General features: G+C 49.6%; 1 protein-coding gene across 4 annotated transcripts in view; it reads left to right on the top strand.

Annotated features, from left to right (window-relative positions):
• The window catches only part of SIPA1L3 (signal induced proliferation associated 1 like 3), a 232662-nt gene that overhangs the window by 186288 nt on the left and 21722 nt on the right, over positions 1–24652 (top strand). For all 4 annotated transcript variants that reach the window (XM_060185878.1, XM_060185877.1, XM_007534451.3 and 1 more), the window contains 3 exons: positions 1957–2075; positions 4568–4992; positions 18261–18482. In XM_060185878.1, the coding sequence (XP_060041861.1) occupies positions 1957–2075; positions 4568–4992; positions 18261–18482 (766 nt within the window). The remainder of the gene's footprint in view (positions 1–1956; positions 2076–4567; positions 4993–18260; positions 18483–24652) is intronic.

The raw sequence follows: 24652 nt of genomic DNA, 5'->3' as shown, positions 1-24652 counted from the left end.
CGTCACCTGCGCTTAACCTGCTGCGCTACCACCCGACACCCCCTGCTTCACATTTGAACCAACACTTCCACTTGTAAACCTCTAAGATAACCATACCAAAAAAAAGAAAGAAAGAAAGAAAGCATTGTGAGTGGGCCAGTGAAGTAACTCTTTTGGATAGTGCACTGTTTTGCCATGCACAAGAACCAAGTTTGAGCCCAGCCCCGACAATATTGAAGGAAGCTTCGGTGCTGTGGGCCCTCTCTTTGTCTCTGTTTCTGTGTCTAACAAAAAAAAAAAACCAAAAAAAAGGCATTTTGAAGCAAAACAAAGGTGCTCTCAATGTCCACCGATTAGTAAACTGGTTAAATAATTGATGTCCATTCACATGATAGAATTCTGTAAATCGGGGCAGGTGGTGGCACACCTGGTTGAGTACACATGTTACAGAGCATAAGGACCCAGGTTCAAGCCCCGGTCCCCACCTGCAGGACAGAAAGCTTCACGAGTGGTGAAGCAAGGCTGCAGGTGTCTCTCTCCTTCTCTATCCCCCATTCCTCTCAATTTCTGGCTGTTTCTATCCAATAAATAAAGATAATTTAAAAAAATTTTCAAAAAAAAAAGAATACTGTGAATCTGTTAAAAATGAGATTACTTCATACTCAGTTCTTTCAAACTGTACTGGGAAGACATACAGGGGGAAGAAAGTGTAAGATGTTGTAACATGAAAAATCAAGTTGTAGAATAATGTTTACTATGACTCCATTTTTCCCTTTCTAGCAATGTGTGTGTGTGTGTGTGTGTGTGTGTGTGTGTGTGTGTGTGTGTGTGTGTGTGTAAAGAAAGAGTGACCTTCCAATCTTAGTAAAGAACTCAAGGGCCAGAGAGATAGCTCACTGGTTAGGACACACACCTTACCATGGACGCATCCCAGATTCAAGACCTGATATCACGCCGGAACACCACAGCACCAGTGGGAGTCTAGTGCTGTGATACCATTCCCTCTATCTCTATCTGAATGGAAAATTGGGTAGTAGATGAATGGGCAGCACTGGGAAGAGACCATGGCTCTGCAAGGAAGGAAAATAAAAATGTGCTCATCAGTAAACACAAAACCATCAGTCCCATGGAAAGCTGGATAAGGGGAGCTGGGTTAAGCGCACATGGCGGAAAGCACACAGACTAGCATCAGGATCCCAGCTCGAGCCCCGGCTCCCCACCTGCAGGGGAGTCGCTTCACAGGCGGTGAAGCAGGTCTGCAGGTGTCTGTCTTTCTCTCCCCCTCTCTGTCTTCCCCTCCTCTCTCCATTTCTCTCTGTCCTATCCAACAACAACAGCAGTAACAACAACAACGATAAACAACAAGGACAACAAAAGGGAAAATACATAAATAAGGTCCTTTAAAAAAAGCTGGATAAGAGGGCGGGTGTTGGCACACCCGGTTGAGCGCACATAATGGTTACATTATGCAAAGACCAAGGTCCATCTTCCCCAGGCCCCACCTGTAGCGGGAAGCTTCATGAGCACTGAAGCAGTGCTGCAGGTGTCTGTCTTTCCCTCTCTCTCGTCCCTCCCCTTTTCGATTTATCTCTAGCCTATGGGAGAGAAGGAGGGACAAAAGAAGAAGTAAACGATAGCAACTAGAAATTTAGAAAAATAGAGAAAACACAAACGGCCAGTGAGGGTGGAAATGTGCTCAAGCCCTTAAGGGGACAGAGGGCAAGTTATCGTTACCCCATGTAAAGCACTGGACTGGGGCCTGGTACACAGTAGTCACTCGGTCAGCAGAGTTTCCACTTCTGAGCATTGTCACACCCTGAGACATAAGTTGTTGGGGTCACAGCCGTACTTGAGCTGAGCAGACAAGCCGACTGAGGGGCAGGGCTATCAAACCCTGTTTAGAGCCTACGTCTAGGTGGCCTAGGGCCAGAGCCTGAGTCACCTCTAACCATTGGCATGTCTCCTGTCTTCCTGCAGAACCGTTGTGGCATGTACCTGCCCAGGCCCGGCTCTCGGCCATGGCTGGAAGCAGCGGGAACAAGCACACCTCCAGGCAGGACATGGCAGGCAAAGATTCCCCCAACAGGCATTCCAAAGTGAGTCTGGGCCCCACCTGCCCCACCCTAGGGAGCCAGGGCTGCAGAAGCTGGCTGCTTCCTCTGCCTGACTCCTCCTAGGGAAGAGTCAGAAAGGGGTCTCCTGTCACCACCCACCACCATTGCCACCATCCACACCAGTAGAGGGGTCAAAAGTTTGGTCTGGAGCCAGGCACACATCCCAGCTCCAGCCCTCACAACCACGTCATCCCAGGCACATCCTCTGACCATAATTTCCCCATTATTTATGCCAGCCCTGGCCCGTGTCTTCATCAGCCTGATACCAGAGGCTGGGTGACTTCTAAGCAACAGAAAGGCTGGGCAGTCCCAGATGAAGGCACAGGTAGATTCAGTGTCTGGCAAGGGCCCATGTCCTGGTTTGTAGGCTACCATCTTCTCTCCTTGTGTGCTAGAAGCACCAAGGGAGCACCAGGTCCTCCTTACAAGCTCATGTTATTGCTTCTGTGCATTTTGGCTAAATTCAGGTATAGTGTCTGTCCTTATCTGTTTAAAGTCAAAGTAACCTACATAGGGGCTTTATAATCCCATTCCTGAGGATTCTGCCCTTCGTGACCTAATCATCTCTCACAGGCCACAACTCCCAGTGTAATCACACTAGAAATTAAAATCCAGCATGTTGGGGCCAGAGGAATAAACCACTGGGGCACAGTAATTTATACAACAGCCATCCATGCCTGAGATCCCAGGTTCAGCCAGGGGTGAGCAGTGCTCCGGTCAAAGAGTATAAAATAAAATTTGACGTGTGAATTTGGGGAGAACTCAGACATTCAGTTTGACTGTGGCAGTAGGTGAACTATTGTTATAACAGCCCCCAAATATCAGTTACTTCACACAGTAAATTTCTCTTCTACAGCAGTCTGGTGCCAGGGGCTAGGAGAGAGCTCAGGTGGTAGGGTGTGTGCCTTGTCAAGAGTACAACTCAAGTTTGAGCCCCAGCATGCACTGAGAGAAGCTCCAGCACTGTGGTGTCCCTCTGGCATGTGCGAATGAAAAGGTCAGCCTGGGAGCAGTGGACTCACACATGCACTAGGGCCTCATGTCCCCACCCCACCCCCATGATTAATGAAAGAACAATTCGATGAGGTGTTATGTAGGCAGCACTCTATGCTAATTTAGGTTCCCAGACTCCCTCTGTGAGTCCACTGCCTCTTAGGACCTTCGAGCCCCCTCCTGTGTCACTGCTTCTTCCTAACCAGTGGAAGAGGGAGTGAGACAGGATCACATGGTAATTCTTTTTTTCCTTTTACCAGATGATCTGCTCTGGCTTATGATGGTGTGGGGGATTGAACCTGGGACTTGGGAGCCTCAGGCATGAGAGTCTCTTTGCATAACCATTATGCTATCTATCCCCGCCCACATGGGTATATTTTGTAGCACAAACCTGGAAATGGCTTAAGTCACTCACATTGCATTGACCAAGACTCCCATCATGTGGTCATGTCTCCCAGAAAAGGATTGTGGTCCCTAGTGCCCAGGGAGCAGAGCCCTGGAGAGTACTTGTCATTCTTGGTCCTATTCACACAGTGGATATTTGATGAGTTTCTGTAGCAGGCCAGCCTTTGGGATCCCTGTGGTGAAGAGGACACATGAACCCCTGTCCCCACAAAGCTGCAGCCCTACTGGGGACTATGGACAGTTAGTAGCCAGTGGTGGGCATCTCACAGCACTCCTATGAAAGGAAAGCAAAGGTCAGTTATGGGAAGAGAGTGCATCAGGCAGGCAGTTAGAAGCTGAGTTGTTCAGAGAAGACCTTTGAGGAGATGACCTTTAATCCCAAGCCCTTAATGAAGTCAAGGATCCCCCAGGGAAATAGCCAAGGGAAGAGGCTTGTCTCTGGGGCTGTGACAAAGGTCCTTCACTTTTCCCCAGAAGTAAAGCCAAGAGAGCATTTAAGTAGAGAAAGGATGTGATCTGATGCAGATGGACAGCATTCTTCTGGCTGCACCTGGGATCAAACCAGAGGGTTTGGGGGTGAGACAGTCCAGCAGGAGGAAAGTGGTGGGTTCCTGATCTGCTATGAGGAAGCACGCAACAGGATGTTCCTTTGGACTGAACATAGGTATGAAGCAAGAACAGCATCCAGGCTCATGCCAGGGCATCCAGGTGGGCAAGCTGAGAGGATGGAGGTGCCTGTGATGAGACAGGGAGAGGCAGGTTTGAGAGGGAAAAGCCTGGAGCTCAGTATCAAATGTGTCAAGCTTGAGCAGTGGAAGGCATACTTTGTACGGTCTCACCACTCCCCAAAGACACCCCAGGACTCAGGGTTCTTTTCAGCCCTGTTTTGCAGCTGTGGAAACAGGAGCCACTCAGGTGAAATCAGTTGCCCGAGGTAGCTTGGCCATAAGTGGGAAGCCAGAGCTGAGAGCTGCACTGGGGCTCATACTGAGCTGCAGCAACCCCACCCCACCCCCAGGAGGGAAGCCACACCTCTGCCTTGATGTCCAGGGACCCATGTTCCTCTTGCCTTCTAGGGAGAACCTCAGTACTCCAGTCATTCCAGCAGCAATACCCTCTCCAGCAATGCCTCCAGCAGTCACAGTGATGACCGTTGGTTCGACCCCTTGGACCCTCTAGAGCCAGAGCAAGACCCCCTCTCCAAGGGCGGCTCCAGTGACAGCGGCATTGACACCACCCTCTACACCTCCAGCCCCAACTGCATGTCCCTGGCCAAGGTGCCCAGGCCCGCCAAGCCACACAAGCCGCCCGGGACCATTGGCCTTTGTGGGGGTGGCCGAGAAACCACTGGGAGACCCCACCACACAGACAGGCGGCGGGAGATCTCCCCTGCTCCAGTGGCCAGTGGTCAGAGCAAGGGCTACCGACCGAAGCTCTACTCCGGCTCCAGTACCCCAACCGGCCTGGCCGGGGGCAGCCGAGACCCACCAAGGCAGCCCAGGTAAGAAGCTACACCAAGTCTGGTTCCTCTGTTGGGTCCTGACCATCTTCCATGTCCCTCACCATCCCTGCTATGTGTGGGGGTGGGGGTGATCCCCAGGAAGAGGCCCACAGATGGGTGTGTTCACAACCTGGTGTGAATACGGACTGGGGGGCCTCCTTGAGACCCAGTCCTGTCTCAGGTTCACTCTCACCCTCTGTCAGTGGTTTGCATTTCTTTCTGAGGATCACAGATGGGTCTGCCATGAGTACCATGTGGCTGAAGGCAGTAAGAAGCCTGACTCCACCCACGCACACACCCCTACCACCCCCCACCCCACCCACCCCCCAGTAACATAAACAGAAATGTGATGCTCTCAGGTGTGAAGTCCAAAGAGGTCCGAACCTGGCTGTCAGCAGCAGAGGGAGAGCCTGACTTCCCTGCTCCCTTCTCTGCAGAACCTTACACACTGCCTAAGGCTTCCTGAGGGCTGCGGAGATAGGAGCTGAGGGAAGGGTGCTGCAGCTCCTTAGCTCCTTTCTGCTTTCCCAGAACCCACATCAGTGGCCAGTACCACATAGGCTTTCCAGCACAAGGGAAGCTTGGGGAAACCAGCTGAGCCTGAGGTTCCTCTGTATACACACCACCACCACAACAACAACCACCCCAGGGTTGTCAGCACCACCCAGAGTTTCTGTTTCAGTGGGTCAGGGTCAGGTCTAGAATGGAGCATTCTTGAATTTTATTTATTTGTGTGAGACATGGACACAGAGACCAGAGCACTGCTCAGCTCTGACTTGTGCTAGAGGTTGAGCTTGGGATTTGAGGGGCCTTGAGTTTGCAAGTCTAGTGTGCTGCTACTGTGCTGTCTCCCCAGCCCTGTTTTAAATATCTCCTCCCTCCCTTGCAAAAGAAAAAAAAAAAAAAGAACATTTTTTTTAACATTGGCTTACAATATTGTAAGATCTTAGGGGTGCAGTTTCATGCCTCAATTTGTGTGTATTCAACTCATCACACCCATCACCAAGATTCCAAAGAAAAGCCTTCACTTCCTCTCTGGTCCCCACAGCTGTTCCCTCCAGTATCCACAGTCATTGTTTAAAATGTCTTAATATGAGGCCACAAGATAGCTCAGCTGGTAGAGCAATAAAGTACATGCTTCACCAGGCACAAGATCCAGGTTCAAATCCCCCAACCACCACATAGGAGTACCATGCAAAAAGTGCTGCGTATCTCTCCTCTCTCTGCTCTCACTCTAACAAAAAAAAAAAAAGAGTCCCACCGGAAGTGGCAGAATTGTGCCCGTACAGAGACCCAGCAGTAACCCTGATGGCAAAGAGTTAAAGTCTGAATTCGGCTCAGTTCCCCCCTTAAGTGCCCTCCTGGCGTTGTTGTGGCCAGGGCATTCTCTGGCAGACCTGGAAGCCCCTGGAGTCTGAGGGTATCTTGGGTCAGTGCTTCCCCTCACCATCAGCCAGTGCACGCTGAAGCGGAAGAGAGGGCTGTGCCCCCAGTGAGGTAGGTCTCTGTCTCAGCTCACCTTCCTGGACGGGCTAAACCTCCATCTTCTGCTCCTTTATTTTGTTGTCTACTCATTCACTCCACTCACAGACCTTTCTCGGGGTGGTGTCATTCCCCAGGCAGCACACTGGGGGTCCAGAAGAAATCTCTGTACGGCCCCCAACCCACTGGCCTCACGGATGGAGACCAGTGAGAATAAGATCAGCACTGAGAGAAGTGTCGGAGTATCTCGGCTGGGATCCCCCTATACTGGGCTCAGGCACCCGCTGGTGGACCTCTGTATCCACAGGGATTTGAAATCTGTGATGTAAAGATAGCCACGCTGAGGCAGAAGGGTGGGTCTAAAAGCACCCTGTGTCAGAAGGATCTGCCTGCGGAGCCCAGAAAAGGAAGGGAGTGAAATGAGAGAGGAGCCCGCTGCGGTGGGAGGCTTTAATTTGCATCCAGACAATCGAAGCTAATTGCAAATCATTCTGATCTACTCATTAAAGCTGCTTCCCTAAGTTTGCTCCTAGGCAACCGAGCTTCACAGTGGAGCAGCAGTTCCCAAAATGGGGTGCTCAATGTGATTTGGGTGGTACAGGAAGGAGAATGTCTTGTAAATGGATCTGTGCTTGCTTTTAAGGATTATGAGTATGGTCTTACTGAGACTGCCTCGGACAAGCTCAGGAAAGTTAAATGAAATGATTTAAAAGAAACACTCGGGGGAGAGGCCAGAGGATGGCTCAACAGAGAGAGTGATCACCTTACCGCCCTTGAGGCCTTGGTTCAATCCCCTGACACCACATGGGAGCACCCTGGACAGCATCTGGAGAGCTGAGTAGATGGCAGAGCCCTGCTATAGTGTGTGCCTCCTCCCCCACAAGTATAGAGAGTAAAACGGTTGGTCTGGGGAGGCCTCTCAGCAGTAGCACATGCACAAGCTCTTCCATCCACTCCTTGGCACTTTTTTTTTTTTTTTAAAGAAACCTGTTTGTGGTAGAGGGAGTTGTGTACTTGAACTTGAATCAGTTCACCTGGATTCAGGCCCTCCCTCTGCCTCATCTGGGTTTTGTAACTTTGAGCAGTGGCTCAACCTGTCTGGGCCTCGGTTATCACACCTGGGAAATGGGAGGTAAATCACCTCATAGGGAATGTGGTCAGAGTTATAAAGTAAATTTCCAATCATTTGAGGGCTGGGGAAATTGCATAATGGTTATACAAGGAGACTTTCATACCTGAAGTACCAGAGGTCCCAGGTTCATTCCGCAGTACCACCATAAGCCAGAGCTGAATGGTGCTCTGCTTAAAAAAAGAAGAAAAAAGTTTTTTGTTTTTTTGTCACCTGGGGCTCATCACTCCTGATCAACTTTCAGACACACAGAGAGAAGATCACCACAGCACTGAAGCTACTTCCATTGTGGTGGGGGCCTGACTGCTGAAGCCTGTTGAGTTAATTTTAAAACTCTTTTTCTTTTCATTTTTATTATTGGATAGAGGCAGAGAGAAATTGAGATGGGAGAGGTAGAGAGGAGAAAGACAGTAAGACATCTGCACCCCTGCTTCACCACTCGTGAAGCTTTCCCTCTTCAGGTGGGGACCGGGGGCTTGAACCTGTATCCTTTTGCACAGTAATGTGTATGCTTTACCAGGTGCGCCACCACCTGCCCCAATTTAAAAACTTTTTTAAATTTTTATTTATTTATTCCTTTTTGTTGCCCTTGTTGTTATTATTGTTGTTTTCATTGTTGGATAGAACAGAGAGAAATGGAGAGAGGAGGGGAAGACAGAGAGGGAGAGAGAAAGATAGACACCTGCAGACCTGCTTCACCATCTGTGAAGCGACTTCCCTGCAGGTGGGGAGCCGGGAGCTCGAACCGGGATCCTTCCGCTAGTCCTTGTGCTTTGCACCCCCTGTGCTTAACCTGACTCCCAGTTGTAAAACTCTTAATGAGCTTTGTTCAGCAATTCATGGGTCAGGCAGTATCTCATCTCATCTAGCAGATAGGCAGGTGCTCTGAAAAGCTGTGCAGAATGAGGCTGTACAGATGGGAAGAGAGCAAGGTGAGGAAAGGGGAATTGTTCCAGGGAACCTCCTCATCCACCCCTGTCCACCTGCCGTTTGCTCTGGGTGACCTGCAGCCTTCTGTATCTGCTGTCACCAGTCCATTCTGGTTTAGTCAGTCACTTGAGCTTGCCCAAGAACTGGGAGGAATGAATGTTCCAGGCAGAGTCTATGCAGGTCCCACAGCCCAACCAAGCTAAGGTGACCCAGGCTCAGTGTCAGCCACCTAACCCTTGTTTCCACAGCCCTCCTTTGTAGCCAGCACTTTGTTTATTCACACAGCAGGAGCCTGCAGACAAGGCACCAAGGGGGTGGGGGACTGTGAGACTCGCCAGCTATTACGGGAGTGGTGATGGGGTTGTTCTGGGGAAAAGCTTGCAGAGGAGACCCCACACACAGGGGTCTGAGAGTGAAAGTCTGCAAAGCTGGGGGCCTGCCTGGTATCTAATTATCTAGCCAGGTAGTGAGACCACATTTCTGCAGAGCCATGGAGTAAGGGAAAGATGGAGCAGGTGAAGTGGCCTCAGGGGAGCTGGTGATGCTGCCTTGATCTCTTGGGATACAGTTACATATGGGCGTTTGCTTTATCACAACTTGTTAAAAATCCAGGTGTATGAGTTTTGGTAAGGTGTGCACTCTACTAGGTGAGCCATCTCTGAGCTCCATAGATGTATATTCTGTATGTGGGATTGTGTCAATGCAAAACAAAACTATTTCTAACCAGAGCTTGGGGAAATTGCTTCTTTTTTTTCCCTCTACTTCTGTGTGTGTCCTTTACCTTCACACAGACTTTTTCTTCTTTTGCTAGAGCACTCAGTGATCAGCTCTACCTTGTGTGCGGGGGGTTGAACCTGGGATGTTAGAGCCTGGGACATTGGAGCCTCAGGCATGATAGTCATTGCATAACCATTATGCTATCTATCCCCTCCCTTTAGGAATTTTTTTTTTTTAATATTTTAGCAAAAGATCAAGAGGAAAAAAGACAAAAGAACAGTGCTCAGCTTTGGTGTATGTTGGTGCTGGGGATTGAACTTGGAACCTCAGAACCTCAGGCATGAGAGTCTTTTGCATTACCACTGTACTGTCTCCTCAGCCCTCCCCCCCCTTTTATTTTTTGTTTTTTGCCTCCATGGTTATTGCAGGGGCTCAGTGCCTGCACTATGAATCCACTGCTCCTGAAGGCCTTTTTCCCCCATTTTTATTGCCCTTGTTGTCGTCATTATTGTTATTGTTGTCATTGATGTTGTTGTTGGATAGGACAGAGAGAAATGGAGAGAGGAGGGGAAGACAGAGAGGGAGAAAAAGATAGACACCTGCAGACCTGTTTCGCCGATTGTGAAGCAGCCCCCCTGCAGGTGGGGAGCTGGTATCCTTAACACCAGTCCTTGTGCTCTCCTTTTTTTTTAAATGATTTTAATTTTTTATTGATTAATGGTTTACAGTAAATACAGTTTTTGATACATGTGTAAAATTTCTCAATTTTCTGCAAAATCTTCTCAACCCCAGCCTAGGTCCTCCTCCACTATTATGTACCAGGACTTGAAACCCTCTCCCACCTAGCTCCTTTTTAAAAGATTTTATTTGCTAATGAGTAGAACAGAGAAACAGAGCATCACTGTGGTACACGCAATGCCAGAAATTGAACGCAGGACCTTATGCTGGATAATCTCACGTTTTACCCACTGTGCTTGGATCAGATTTTGTAGGCTCAGGACTCAGTCTCGAAAAACTGACCCCCCTTCTGGTACCAGTTGTGCATAGTAGGTCCCCAGACTCCCTACCACTTCTTTCTGATTTGACTGCAAATCTGAGATTCCATGACCCTCTCCTTACTCTGATTGATTCACCGGCTCCTCAGGGAAATAGTTTACTTACAGCTGCTGGTTTACTAGGAAAGGACATAATGAGTGCAAGTGAGTGTCCTGATGGAAAAGATGTAGAAAGTGCAGGGGATGGAGACAGGGGCCAGAGCTACCATGACACCTCCCACACACACACACCCTTCGAGCTCCTCCACTGTGTTCAGTCGCTCCCAGACCCACCCTTGCGGGTTTCTCCAGAGATCTCACACACAGGCATGATGGCTCATTGGCCCCACTTTCAGCCCTGCCACCTTCTCAAGAGGATAGGAGGCAGGGCTGGAGAGTCCTCCTGTTTCTGTCGGTGTGTCTTGTTTGATAAGAAACAGACCAGAGCACTGCTCCCGCACAGGCATCAGGCAATCAAGCCCTGTGCTCTGCTCACTGAGCCATGTCCCCCAGTCTTACCAGTGCCCAATTCTCACCCAGGAACCCACCCAGAGTCTCTTCCTTAGAACAAAAGCTGCTCCTGTCACCCAGAAGAGCATTAGGGTTTTAAGAGACCCATGATAGCAGCTGGAATGAAGGCCAAATATTAGAACAGGAAATGCTCCTGGTGTGTATTCCCTCTCTTCCTCCCCCTCCCACCCCCGTTTCTTCCTTTTGCATCACTTGGGACCTTACTCATGTGCTATTCCACTATACCTGTGTGGATCTTTTCATTCCGGATAGAGAGAGTGGTACCACAGCCTGCTCCACCATCCATAGAGCTCCCCTCTATGCCAGAGAGCTCCCTGGTGGTGCTGAAGCTCAGACTCAGGGCTTTGTGCATGATAAGGTGTGTGCCCTACCATCAGAGCTATCTCCTGGCCCTGCAGGTGGCTTGAACCAAGGTCCTTGTGCATTGTGATGTGTGCACTCAAGCAGGTGCACCACCTCCCAGCCCCTTCCTTTCTAAAGTTAATTCTGGGCATCACTAAAAAAGCTTACCTGGTAGGATACCCGCCTACAGATTTGAACCTTAGCACCACAACTATGATATACTGTCTATCTCTCTCTATCGTGTGTGTGTGTGTGTGTGTGTGTGTGTGTGTGTCACATACATAAGAAAAAGTCACTCTAGAGCAGTCACCCACACACATCCCAGCAACACCAAAACAAATAAAAAATGAGAAGGGGAGAAAAAAAAAGAGGTTACTCTGGGCTACTCTGAGGGAAAGAATGCTTTTGGGAGAGGTGAGACTGGGTTTTCAGGACCCCGTGGAGGGCAGGTGGCCACAACCAGATAAGCCCTGCTGTGCCCAAGGAGGGACTCCCCCACCCACACCCTCCCTGCACCCTGGTCCCGCTGCAGCTTGTGCTGAGCATGACTTCAGTGACTTCCCAGGCTCCCCCCGTCTCAGACATTCGTCATGGGAGCCCAGCTTCTGGGCATGGTGCCAGGCGCCAGCGCCTACCGTGGGCCCTGCTGTGGGCTGAGTGATCAGGTGGTAGCACCTGCCCCCCCAAGGCCCCACCCTCTCCTGAGGCCATGCACACCCCAGAGACGCGTGGGTTTCCAGAATCATTTGTCAGAGCTGCTCAGGGCGATGGGAGGCTCCAGCTCCACGTGGAGCTGACATAGCCGGGCGTTCCCGGGCAGGCAGGAAGCACGTGGCCCACACTCCCGGATACCCTGCCGGGACTCAGCCCTGCCAGGGAACAAGAGGGGCTGAGGATCGCCAGCATCTCCCTGCCTGTGTTAGCCAGGAAGTGGGGGGGGGTCACATGCGACAGACCTACGGAGAGTCAGTCAGCTTGGGAAGAGCCTTCCCCTCGCAGCCCCCACTGCCTCCTGGAACTCACAGGAAGGAGACCATGCAGAGAGCTTGGAGGGGGCCAGGAGCCATGCAAAGGCCCTGAGGTGGAAATGTTTCTGTTGCCTTTGAAAAGCAGCTTCGCTGTGGCTGGAACAGAGTGAGTGAGAGGGAATAAGGGAGGAGTGGTGGGCAGGGCAGAAGGGTAGTGGGGGCAGGCCAGGTGAGGCGGGGCCTGGGGGCCAAGAGGGTTGACCTTGAATGAGGTGGGGCCACAGACTTGTGTGCAGAAGAGGCTGTGGCCCCCTCATGCGGTGGGCTGGGTAGGAGCAGGCTCTTAGGTAGGAACAGTTGCCAAGGTGGTAAGTGGTCATTGGATCCTGACCCCTTTAAAGCTTCGGCCTTCTGCCCTGCTTCCTCCTTTTCTGCTCCCACACCCTGGAGCCCTACCCTTCAGGTCACCTGCCAGCAGGTGGAATTCAACACTCATAACTCCTGATGTTGGGTGGAGCAGGACAATTCCAAGGACTGCTCCCACTCAGGCCTAAAGGGACTTCAGAGAGCCCTGGAGGGCCAAGTCAGGCCAGCCATTGAGGCCCAGAAGCCTAGGGCCACAGGGACTCTGTAGGGGGAGGCCTCTGCCTGCCTGTGTCTAGCCTGTGGCTCCTTGCTGCCCCTGAGGCTGTTCCCTCATCTGTCCTGGGTGGGGAAGGGGGGGGGGAACCATAGGGCCTGTGACCTCAGGCAATGAAGATGGTCTCACATCACGCCTTTGAAAAGCTTACCTTGGGCCTGGCACCTAGCTAGTCCAAAAATACCAGGCGAGGCTGGCTTTTATTTTTACTCAGCAAGTCTCTGTCGTGACTGCTGTTGTCTCCGAGAAGATGGGTGGGGGCTCTGTGTGTGTCTTGGCTCTACCCACCCCCTAGCCATAGCATTTGGGTCAAGTTACTTTATCATCTCTCTGGGCCTCAGTTTCCCCACCTGAAGCATGGACATGGAGATAGTCCCACCCCCAAGACTGCTAGGGTGGCAAGTACAGAGCTGCTTGGAAGGTGTTGGGGCTAGTGTCGCCTGGGTGCTGCCAGCAGTCTGTCCACCCGCCTGCTCCACTGCTGCTGTTCTGTCCTGGTGACAGCAGGGCTCAGCTTGCCATCCTTCCCAGCCACCCAGCAGGACCCTGGTGTGAGATTTCTCCTGCTGGCTTTCAGCTGGAGAACTTGAGAAAAATAAAAATTTTATTGTGTGTGTGTATAAGAGAGAGAGAGAGAGAGAGAGAGAGACAACACTTCAATTACTTGTGGCACCAGGAATCAAACCCGTAGCCTCAGGCTTATAAAATGTGTGTCCTGAGTCACCACCCTGGCCACACTTAACATTTTTTAGCTATTTATTTAGCTAAATAGCATGGAGATAGCATAGTGATTGTATAAAAGACTGAGGCTCTGAGGTCCCAGGCTTAATCCTCAGCACTACCGTAATCCAGAGCTTAACAGTGGTCTGGTGAGAGAGAGAACGAGAACCAGAGCGCGTCACTATGGCAGATGCACTGCCCAAGATCAAACTCATGACTTCATGCTTGAGAGTTCAGTACTTTATCCATGGCACCACTTCCCTGGCTGCTCTGAGCATTTTTATAAACCACAAAGCCCTTCTTCCCTTGCCCCCTCACTCCCCCAAGAGAAATCTGAAATCCTCCCCAGGAGAGGTGGTAAAATACTGGAGGAAGTGTTTTTCCCTCTCTCTACCTGAATGAAAAAGCTGGGGGGCGGTGAAAGGGTGGCACACCGGGTTGAGGTCACATGTAATAGTGCGCAGGGACCCAGGTTCACCCTGCCAGCTCTCACCTGCAGGGGAGAAGTTTCATAAACAGCAATGTGCTCTCTCTCCCAACCCCTCTCCTTTTCCCTCTCCCTCCCCTCTTTCTGTCTCTATCAAAAAAATATGTTTTTTTTAAAAGGCAACCTGGACCATTGAAATTGCTCAAGTACAAGACACCACCCACTACACCACCTCCCAGACCACAGGGGTTTGATGTTATTTCTTCATTTTGCAGAGCCAGGGTCTCATTCATGCACAGCTTCACTGTTCCAGGCTGCTTTTTCATGTATGTGTGTTGGGGGGGCGGAGAATGAGAGGTTCGTAAGTCCTACGGCTTTGTCTTGTGCCAGAGCACCTTCCGTGTGGTATTGGGATTGGAGCCTGGGCCATGTGCATGGCAAGGCAGACACCTTACCCAGTGAATTCCCTCTCTAGCCCACCTCTGGGGTTTTAGAAAGTGTTCACTCTGGTGGTTGGCAGGTATGATGGGGAAGTCTCAGGGACATCCAGAGATGCACAGGGAGGATATTAAGCCCTAATTGAAGCCCGTGGGGGGGGGGGGGGCATCGTCCACTCCTGAGGCTTGTGGAAGTTGACAGGCAGTTCTAGGGATGCCTTTGACTTCAAGTATCAGGAACCAACCCAAAGGAGGAAAGTCAACTGTCTCCAGCAAAACACAAAATCCCGGGTGGGCTGGGGCACTTAGGACTGGATGCTGTATTAGCTCAAGGGCCCAGGTTCAAGACTGGAGAGAGGTGACTCAGTGGTAGAACACATGCTTTGCAACTGTGAGGCCCTTGCACATTACCAACACTGAATGAAAACAAAAATGAGCCACCCAGGAGGTGGCCCAGTGCTAGAGCACTAGACTTGTATACACAAGATCCTGAGTTCGGCCCTGACACTACACATTTGAGAATGGTGCTCTGGTTTTTTCTCCCTAATGATTTATTTTTTTTTTTTCTTCTAAGACAAAGCAAACCGAATATTGTAAGGGGTAGAAAAGCACCTTGGTTTCTCTCTTTTAAAAAAAGGGAGGGGTCAGGCAGTAGCACAGTGGGTTAAGCACACATGGTACAAAGCACAAGGACTGGTGTAAGGATCCCATTTCAAGCCCCCAGTTCCCCACCTGCAGGTGGATCACTTCATAAGCGGAGAAGCAGGTCTGCGGATGTCTGTCTTTCTCTCCCCCTCTCTTGTCTCCCCTCCTCTCTCACTTTCCCTCTGTCCTATCCAACATCATCAATGACAACAACAAGGGCAACAAAATGAGAAAAAATGGCCTTCAGGAGCAGTGGACTGTGGTGCAGGCACCCAGCCCCAGCGATAACCCTGGAAGCAAAAAAAATTTTTTTTAATTTAAAAAAAAGAGGTGGGTTGCTGGAGGTGGCTCAGCAGGTAAAACACAGGTCTTACTTTGTGTGGGTTTTAGGAGCACTTTGGACAGCACCTGGAGCCCCGTGGCTGGTGGATTTTTTGAGATGGTGGACTGGTGGCTTCCCGTCTCTCCACCCCCTTTAAAATAGAGAATTTTTTAAAAGTCAGCTAGGGAGGCAGTTCAGTGGTATCACCCATTCACAAATCCCCTGGACTTATGCCCTAGCACTACTTAAAGGAAAAAATAGTAAAGGGCACGGGATACATAGCATAATGGTTATGCAAACAACTTTCATGCCTAAGACTATAATGTCCCAGGTTCAGTCCCCATCTCCACCATAAGCCAGAACTGAGCAGCACTTTCTGGTGTCTGTCTGTCTTATTAAAAGATAAAAGAGGGGAGGGAGGGGGAAAAAGAAAAAGGAAAAAGAAACAAAAAAATCTATATTCTTTCTCCATTTTTGTTCTGCCCAAACTGGACCACAGGCTCACTGCTGTCACAGCCTCGAAGTGACCATCATTCAGCCATACCAACCAGTGTAGGGAGGGAGGCGATGTTTTATAAAGCAAGTGTTTTTGTTTGTTAGCAAAGAAATTCTCCTCAGAAGCTGTCCAGTAAACAACATACCATTGTCTTACCAGCCAAAAATAGATGGAGTCCCACCCCAAAATACACACATAGCATCAGCCAATCAGAATTTGCCCCTTGGGCTGGGTGTGAGGTCACCTTCATGGAGGAGGTGGCTGAGTCCGCCTTCACTTAACAAGGAGAGGGGACTGGGTGACACCCTCAGTGTTAGCCCAGACCTGAAGAGGCAGTGCTTCAGCTGGGAAGAGGCAGTGGGTGGAGCCAGCAGAGACAAAAGCTGCTCCTTTTTCTTTTCCTTACTTATTTTTTTTAAGATTTACGTATTGATCCTCTCTCACGTGTATCTCTCACTAAGATAAAATAGACTTGCAAATTATATATATATATATTAAACATATATAAATTTAAAAAACTGGCAGTGTATAAGTTCAGTCCCCAGCAGCACCACAAAGAGCTCAACAGTGTTCTGGCTTAAAAAAGGGGGAGGGGGCTGGGCGGTAACTCAGAGGATTAAGCGCACATGTGAGGATCCCGGTTCTAACCCCCCCCCCCCCCCCGCTCCCCACCTGCTGGGAAGTCGGTTCACAGGCAGTGAAGCAGGTCTGCAGGTGTCTGTCTTTCTCTCCCCCTCTGTCTTCCCCTCTCCATTTCGCTCTGTCCTATCCAACAACAATGACAGCAATAACAATAATAATAATAATAACAAGGATAAACAACAAGGGCAACAAAAGAGAAGAAATAGCATCCAGGAACAGTGGATTCATAGTGCAAGCACCGAGCCCGTGATAACCCTGGAGACAAAAAAAATAAATTAAAAAAAAAAAAATTTACAAGGGCAAGGGGAGGCCGCGCAGCCCGGAAGTTGGCATGGTGGATAGAACATTGACTATCTCAGGCATAAGGTGTCCTGGGTTTGATACCTGGCAACAAATGTGTCAGAGTAATGCTCTGGTTCTCTTTCTCTCCTCTCATTAATTAATACAATATTTTTAATTGCAGGATAGGGCTATGGTCTTCCTGTCAAAAAAAAAAAAAGTTATGGAACAATGTGTTAATATGCTCCCAGTTGTATAAACTGTAATTCTCAAGTCAAGAGAGATATCTCACTGGGTAGGGCACATTCCTTGTCAGACATGCAGCCCAGATTTGAGCCAGCACCACATGGGTATGCTACAGGAATCTCTAGTGCTGTGGTATGTCTCTCTCTCTCTCTGTCTCTGTTTCTGCCTGAATGAGAAAGCAACCTGTAGTTGTGAAATTGCCCATGTGTGAGACCCTGGCTTTGCTGAAGGAAGGAGGGAGGAAGGGAGAAATTAGCCAGGGCGATCCTGGTGGTGGCCCAGTGGATAGAGTAATGAACTTGCAAGCATGGTGTCCCGCCCAGTTTTCACTCCTGGCAATTGTGTTTGCCAGAGTGATTGACGATCTGGTTCTCAAATAAATCTAAAAGAAAGACAGGCAGACACCAAGACCAGGGAGGTAGCATGGTGGTTATACAAAAAAAAAAAAAAAATGTTAATGGGGGGCCGGGCAGTGTACCAGGTTAAGCGCACTCTCAGTCACAAACTCACAATCACTCATATTCACACAAGTGCAAGTATCCTGGTTCAAGCCTCTGGCTCCCCACCTGCAGGTGGGTCGCTTCACAAGCAGTGAAGCAGGTCTAAGGTATCTATCTTTCTTCCCCCCTTTCTGTTTTCCCCCTCTTCTCTCAGTTTCTATCCTGTCCAAAAACAAAACAAGACAAAAAAAATAAAAAATGACTGCAGGAGCAGTGGATTCATAGTGCAGGCACTGAGCCCCAGCAATAACCCTGGAGGCAAAAACAAAAAAACTAATGTGTGAGGCTCCAAGGCCCCAAGTTCAGTCCCCCAAACCACCATAAGCCAGAGTTAAGCAGTGCTCAGGGTGGGGGGAAAGGGGAATGTGGAGGGAGGGGTTCTATTTCTCTGGTTATGTACATGTATTTGCTTTTAACATATATACAAGGAAGCAGCAAACTGTAAACCATGGTCATCTCTAGAGTCAGGCAAACAGGACCTACTTTCAGTCCCGCAGGTTGTGCCCAGGAGATGGTGGGGGGCAGAGTCATGGATGCCCACAGGGTGACTTTTTAGGTTCCCAGAGAGGTGCAGTTATGCTGGAAAGATTGAATGCCGTACAGACGGCTTTTCCTTCTCTCCCAGAGACTTCAGCGTTGGCATTTTCCTCCATGATAATCAACTTGTGTCTCCCATGTGAACAGACATTTTAGTTTCCCTAAAGTAAATTAGCACAGATCAGGGTTTTGTGAGAGGAGGGGATGAATTCCACCGTTGACATATCTGGTTTTCATTTTGCAGTGACATGAGCTCAAGGACTGGCTACCCCGCTCAGGTTTACAAAACTGCCAGCACAGAGACCCCTCGGCCCTCACAGCTGGCCCAACCCAGTCCCTTCCAGCTGTCCACCTCCGTCCCCAAGTCCTTCTTCTCCAAGCAACCCGTGCGCAATAAGCACCCAACGGGGTGGAAGAGGACGGACGAGCCCCCACCACGGCCTCTCCCCTTCACTGACCCAAAAAAGTAAGTATCTGAATGCTTGGGGGTTGGGTTCCCCTGCAGGGAGACAGACAGCAAGTAGGGTAAATAAGAATGTGGTGGTGTCTGGATAAAAGCATTCCAGGCAGAGAGAATCTCTCTCAGGCAGGTCCGCGGGAGGAAGCCAGTGTGGTAACAGTGATGTGTGCGACAGGCAGATCACAGAGGGTCTCACAGGCTGCACAAAGAGCTGTGGCATCTGAGAGAAACAGTGGAACCACTCTGGCTGCACAGGGGCACGGCATATGAGGAGCATGTGTTTGCTGCTGCAGGGCTGGATGCAGGGAGCTTCTAGACAGTTTCTCTGACGTGTGCTCAGGGCTGGCTGTCAAACTAGGTGGGATACAGGGAAAAGCACCAGGTCGAAGGTGAGCCCAGGTCTGTTGGCTCACAACTCCTACATGCATGCTTAGAATGTGCTTTACCTGTTGAGTCACTTCCAGCACATATATATGTGATTTTATTTATTTGTCAGCATGACAGAGAGAACCCCAGCGTCACTCTGGCACATGCACTAAAAGCCCATCATCTCTCCCGCTCTGCTACCTCCCAGGCCACTGCATGCAGTTGTTTTTTTTTTTTTCAGCAAATGCTTTTTTAATATTTATTTTTAGGACAGAGAAGTTAAGAGGGGAGAAGAAAAGAGAAAGAGACATACCTGCAGCACTGCTTCCTCCTTGTAAAGCATCTCCCCCTCCCCCACAGGTGGGGACCAGGGCCTCGAACCTGAGTCCTTGCACATGGTAGTCTGTGTGCTCAACCAGGTGCGCCACCGTCTGGCCCCTACACTAAATTGAGGGGCAGGGAGGGAAGAGACAGCTAACTGTCCGTAAATGTATAGGCTGAGTAAGTGGCAGCTTCGTACATTTGTGTAATACATCTCATTCTCTAGTGTCGCATTTTGTGTGCTCACTGCAAGATAGGTTTCTTGAAACTAGCAGTAATGGTTTGTCTGCATCACTCATATTGTAAAAGTTTTATTACATGTGCGAGAGATGCCAGGCTGCTATTCTAGTCCATGTGGCACCAGGGATCAAACCTAGAGCCTCAAACATGCAAGTCCTGCACTCCATCGGCTGAGTCACTTCCCCTCTGAACATATCTTAAACCAGGCCCAAGGGCACCGTGTACTTTGCCCAAACTCCTGCCCAGATACTGTGTGATCTGTCCCCTTCAACTCCCTAGCCTTCCCTCACTCCACTGCACGCACATTCCCTGGCTGCTTCTATACCTCCAAGTGGCCAAATACAGGTGACCCCAGGGCCTTTGCACTGGTGCTTCCCTGGGCCTCCTCACTCCTCCCCCCAGATCTGCTAGTGGCTGACTCCAAGAAGACATAGTACCTTGCTGCCTTCTCCGAAAGGCCTTCCCAGTCTAATGTGGCCCTGGTGTCACTTTTCTCTGTTAACTGCACATTTCCCCCACAAGAAGGTGGGCACCACTCTCTTAGCCACAACGCACTGGTGGGTGACCTGGCACTCAGGGTGCCTCATCAGTGAATGCGTGAGGTGGCTCTCCTGTCCTTCTCACTGTAACCCCATGAGTAAATGCTAGAAGGCGCCCACCATGAGGAGAGGCCGGGTTGTCAGGCCCTGCGGACCCTGTCAGCACCTGGCTTTGGTGAGGGCTGCTGCCCTGGCTGTCCTCCTCCTGCATGTCTGCTGTTCCCTCTCCCCAGGCCCCCCATCATGTCCCATTTAGCTCCACCTTAGCAAAACTCCACAGAGCGGCTTAACAGCAGACAGTCTCACAATGCCGGAGGTTGGAAGCCCAAGATCGGTGCCTTCTGAGGGGCAGTGATGAGGAATCTATACCCCGCCCACCACCTCTCGGGTTCTGGTGGTTTGCTGGCATCTGTGGGATTCCTTGGCCTGCGGATGCATCACCCCAGTCTCTGCCTTCATCTCCATGTGGTATCTTGCCTTGTGTGTACTGGTGTGTCCCCTTTGGTGAAGACCCCTACCCACACTGGGTGAGGGGCCACCCAAGTGGACTCAATTTACCTTGTAAAGACCCTATTCCCAAATGAGGTCACATTCTCAGATGCTCAGAGTTAGGACTTTCAGACTTTTTTTCTTAATTGCCACCAGAGTCTGGTACCTGCATGATAGATCCATAGCTCCCAGCAGCCTTTTTTTTTTATATATAGGATGAAGAGAAATTGGGGGGTGAGGGTGGGAGAAACCTGCAGCCCTGCTTCACCACTCACAGAGTGGTCCCCCCCTTCCTACAGGTGGGAACTGGGGACTTATACCCAGATCCTTATGCATGTTATTGTGTGCACTTAATTGGGTGTACTACTTACTACCTGGCCTCACAGTGTTAGGACTTAATAATCACTTAAGAGTGGCTTGCTTCTTCTCTATAGTACCTACTGGGACCCCAGAGACACCCTGAGCCCTTGCCAGGGCCCCATACACAGGAAGCGCTCACAAAACATACAAATGACACCCTTAAACAACCCACTTTCCCCCCAAAGATTGAAAGAAGACTTTTTGACAAATGTATGCATGCTAGTGTAAATATATGTAAACTAAATAGACTGCCTAAAATATTTAAGAACACAAAATCATTTCATAGTTCCTTATTAATTCCTCAGGGGTACAGTTTTCTTTAAATCACATGCCTGAGTTGTTAGTTTTGATCATTGCCCTTTTCCACACACTCCCAGCTCCAAAGCCCTTTTCATTCAAACTCTCCCGGAACATTTTGGAGACTGTGTCTCCTCACCATGACAGACCCTTTTGAGTCACCTAACCTAGTTTTCCAGACAGCCTTGTCTTCACTTCCAGTTCAATTATTTCAGGTTACACGTGTTGGTTTTTCTTAAATCTGTGTGTGCTTTCGTTGAAATTTTATCCCAGGGAACAGGGGCTCATTTGCATAACTTGTTTGCCTCTGTCAGCTGATACCGGTGGTGCCTCATTGAAAGCCCTTCCTTCCTCTGCCCTGCACTACACTCCTCACGAAAGATACTCAATGAGGGACATGGTCTTTCCTGTCCACCTTCCACATGGGAATCCTCAAGGCTCCAGGTGGTTAAGTCACTTGCCCCACTTCACTCAGCTAGGGCTAACTGCTACAAATATTAGGATGCTTGTTTTGGAATTGGTTCCCACAAAGGCACCACATATGACGATATCATCCCTCTAGGAGCAAGCACCGTGTCTGTCTGCTGAAATGTCTTTGCCTCTTTTCTCTCTGACTGGGGGACTGAGGGGGTGGCTTATTGAAGGCATGACTCAGGAATAGCGATGACCAAGGCTAGGCTGCTTGTGTCCAGCAATCTCAACAGAGGAGTCCTGTTTTTACCCCCATTTCCAGATGAGGACACTGAAGCTCAGCGAAAAATCCCTTGCCTGGGTCACCCACCCAGCTAGTAGTGGCAGGGCCAGGACCCAGACCCAGGAAGGTGCCAGGGTCCTGACAGGCATTTCCTGAGGGCTGGTTGCTTGGAGGAAACAGTCCTGGGTTTGGTGCTCTTGCTGATTTTTTTTTTTTTCTCCTTTGTGGTGGCTCACCTGATTGAATATGTGTTACTATGAAAAAGGGCTGGAGTTCAAGCTGCCAGTCCTCACCTGCAGGGGGAAAGCTTTGAAAGCGATGAAGCAGTGCTGCAGATGTCTCTCTATGTTTTTTCCCCCTCTCTGTATCCCTCTCCTCAATTTCAGTCTCTACCCAATAAATAATTTTTTTAAATGAAGACATTTATTTATTTGTTTGTTTATTTATCTATTACCAGAGCACTGCTCAGCTCTGGCATATGGTGGGTGCAGGGGATTGAACCTGGGACTTTGGAGTCTCAGGCATAAAATCTCTTTGCATAACCATTATACTACTACCCCTGCCCCAAAGACATTTATTTATTTAAAAAAAATAATAAAGGGAGTCGTGCTGTAGCGCAGCGGGTTAAGCGCAGGTGGCGCAAAGCACAAGGACCGGCATAAGGATCCCGGTTCGAACCCCGGCTCCCCACCTGCAGGGGAGTCGCTTCACAGGCGGTGAAGCAGGTCTGCAGGTGTCTATCTTTCTCTCCTCCTCTCTGTCTTCTCCTCCTCTCTCCATTTCTCTCTGTCCTATCCAACAACGACAATAGTAACTACAACAATAAAACAACAAGGGCAACAAAAGGGAATAAATAAATAAAATAAATATTTTTTAAAAAAAAAGAAGAAGAAGAAGAATTTAAATCCAGAGTATTCAGTTCTGAATAGCTTAAATATTTATCTTCCTGATTTTTTAATTTAATATTTATTTATTCCCTTTTGTTGACCTTTTTTTTTATTATTGTAGTTAATGATATCATTGTTGTTGGATAGAACAGAGAGAAATGGAGAGAGGAGGGGAAGACAGACGGGGAGAGAAAGACACCTGCAGACCTGCTTCACCGCCTGTGAAGCGACTCCCCTGCAGGTGGGGAGCCGGGGACTGGAACTGGGATCCTTACTCCAGTCCTTGCACTTCACTCCATGTGCGCTTAACCCTCTGTGCTACTGCCCGACTCCCCCTGATTTTATTTATTCATTTTTGTCCTCTCTTGGGCTTCACAGCTCTGAGACAACTTTTTTTTTCCCCCACACATAAAGAGATTAGATGGGGGCGAAGGAGGAGACTTGATAGAACCGAAGCTGCCCCCAGTGCGTGGAGCCGGCTTGCCCTGGGTCACAGTCATGACAAAGCAGCTCCGCCATGTAGGTGAACTGTCTATTCTCTCTGGCCCACCCTGGTGTTGAAGATTCGCAGCAGAATGTGCCTTAAATTCGGCCCCTCTGTGTGGGCCCGGACCAGTGCTGCGTGAGTGGGGGTTAGTGCAGGGCATCTGAAGTTCTGCCAGACGCTACTGCTTTGGCAACTTTGTCTTAGGATTTGTTATTCACTGGCCTGTCTTTTCCCAATCATGAGAGGAACAGAACAAGGTTGGGGGAGGGAGGCCACTGGAGATAGCTTACACACATGGAGGGCCCTGAGTTCAAGTCCCAGCACCACAGGGGAGCACTGTGGACAGCACTAGGGGAGCTCCGTGGATGTTGGGGCAGTGCTGTGCCGTCTGTCCTTCTTTCTTCTCCCTAATACTCTCTATAATATAATGAAAACGTTTTTTTTCTCTCTATTTAATAAATATCTGTGGGGTTGGAGGGGGGGGGCGGATGGTGGTGGGCCGGGTTAAGTGCACATAGTACAAAGCACAAGAACCCATGCAAGGATCCCAGTTCAAGCCCTCCATTCCCCGCCTGCAGGGGGGTCACTTCACAAGCAGTAAAGCAGGTCTGCCGGTGTCTGTCTTTCTCTCTTTCTCTCTGTCTTTCCCTCCCCTCTCAATTTCTCTCTGTCCTATCTAAAAATTTGTGTGGGGGGTGTCAGGGGAATGGCCGCAGGAGCAGTGGATTCATAGTGCAGGCACCGAGCCCCAGCAGTAACCCTGGAGGCAAAAAAAATAATGGAAAAGTTGGCCCAGAGCTGTGGTGTTCATCATGCTTAGGGCAGGGGAGACAGCATAATGGTTTTGCAGAAGGCTTTATGTTTTCTTTGTGATTATCAGTGGGTTATAAGATCGCAGGATCACAGGCTCCACCAAAGTTCTGTGTCCCACCTAGCCTTCCCACCTCCCAGAGGTGACCACCGTAGTTTCCACAAGTCTTAGAAGCAGTTTGCTTGCTTCTGCTTTTGTTTTACAAGTTCATGTGTATCTGTTTTCTAGATACCACATAGGAGTGAGTGAAACCATCCCATAATCATTTTTCATATCTTTATTTATTTCACTAAGCAGGATCATTTCCAGTTGCTGGAGACTTTCATACCTGCGGCTCTGAAATCACAGGTTCAATCCACAGCATCCCCATATAAGCCGGAGTGAGCACTGCTCTGAAGGGAGGAAGGGAGAGAGGGACAGAGGGAAGGAAAGGAGAGGGAGTCAGAGGGAAAGAGGGAAAGAGGGAAGGAAGAATCAAGCATGCTTAAAGCCCCAACACCACAGAAATAAATAAATTAAAGGGTGGAGGGAAGGGTGCCAGGAGAATAGGGGTTCCTATATCTCAGAGGTGGCCTGAGAATTCAGTGCCCAGTGATGGTCAGTCCTGCCACAAGCACTGACATCTAGTGGCTGATGATACTTGGGCCCCTCTGCTTCCTTGAGTTACGGGCCTCTGTCTGGGTCC

Source organism: Erinaceus europaeus, chromosome 2 (assembly GCF_950295315.1).
Source record: "Erinaceus europaeus chromosome 2, mEriEur2.1, whole genome shotgun sequence".
Lineage (NCBI taxonomy): Eukaryota > Metazoa > Chordata > Mammalia > Eulipotyphla > Erinaceidae > Erinaceus > Erinaceus europaeus.
This window is presented reverse-complemented; position numbering and strand designations above follow the sequence as displayed.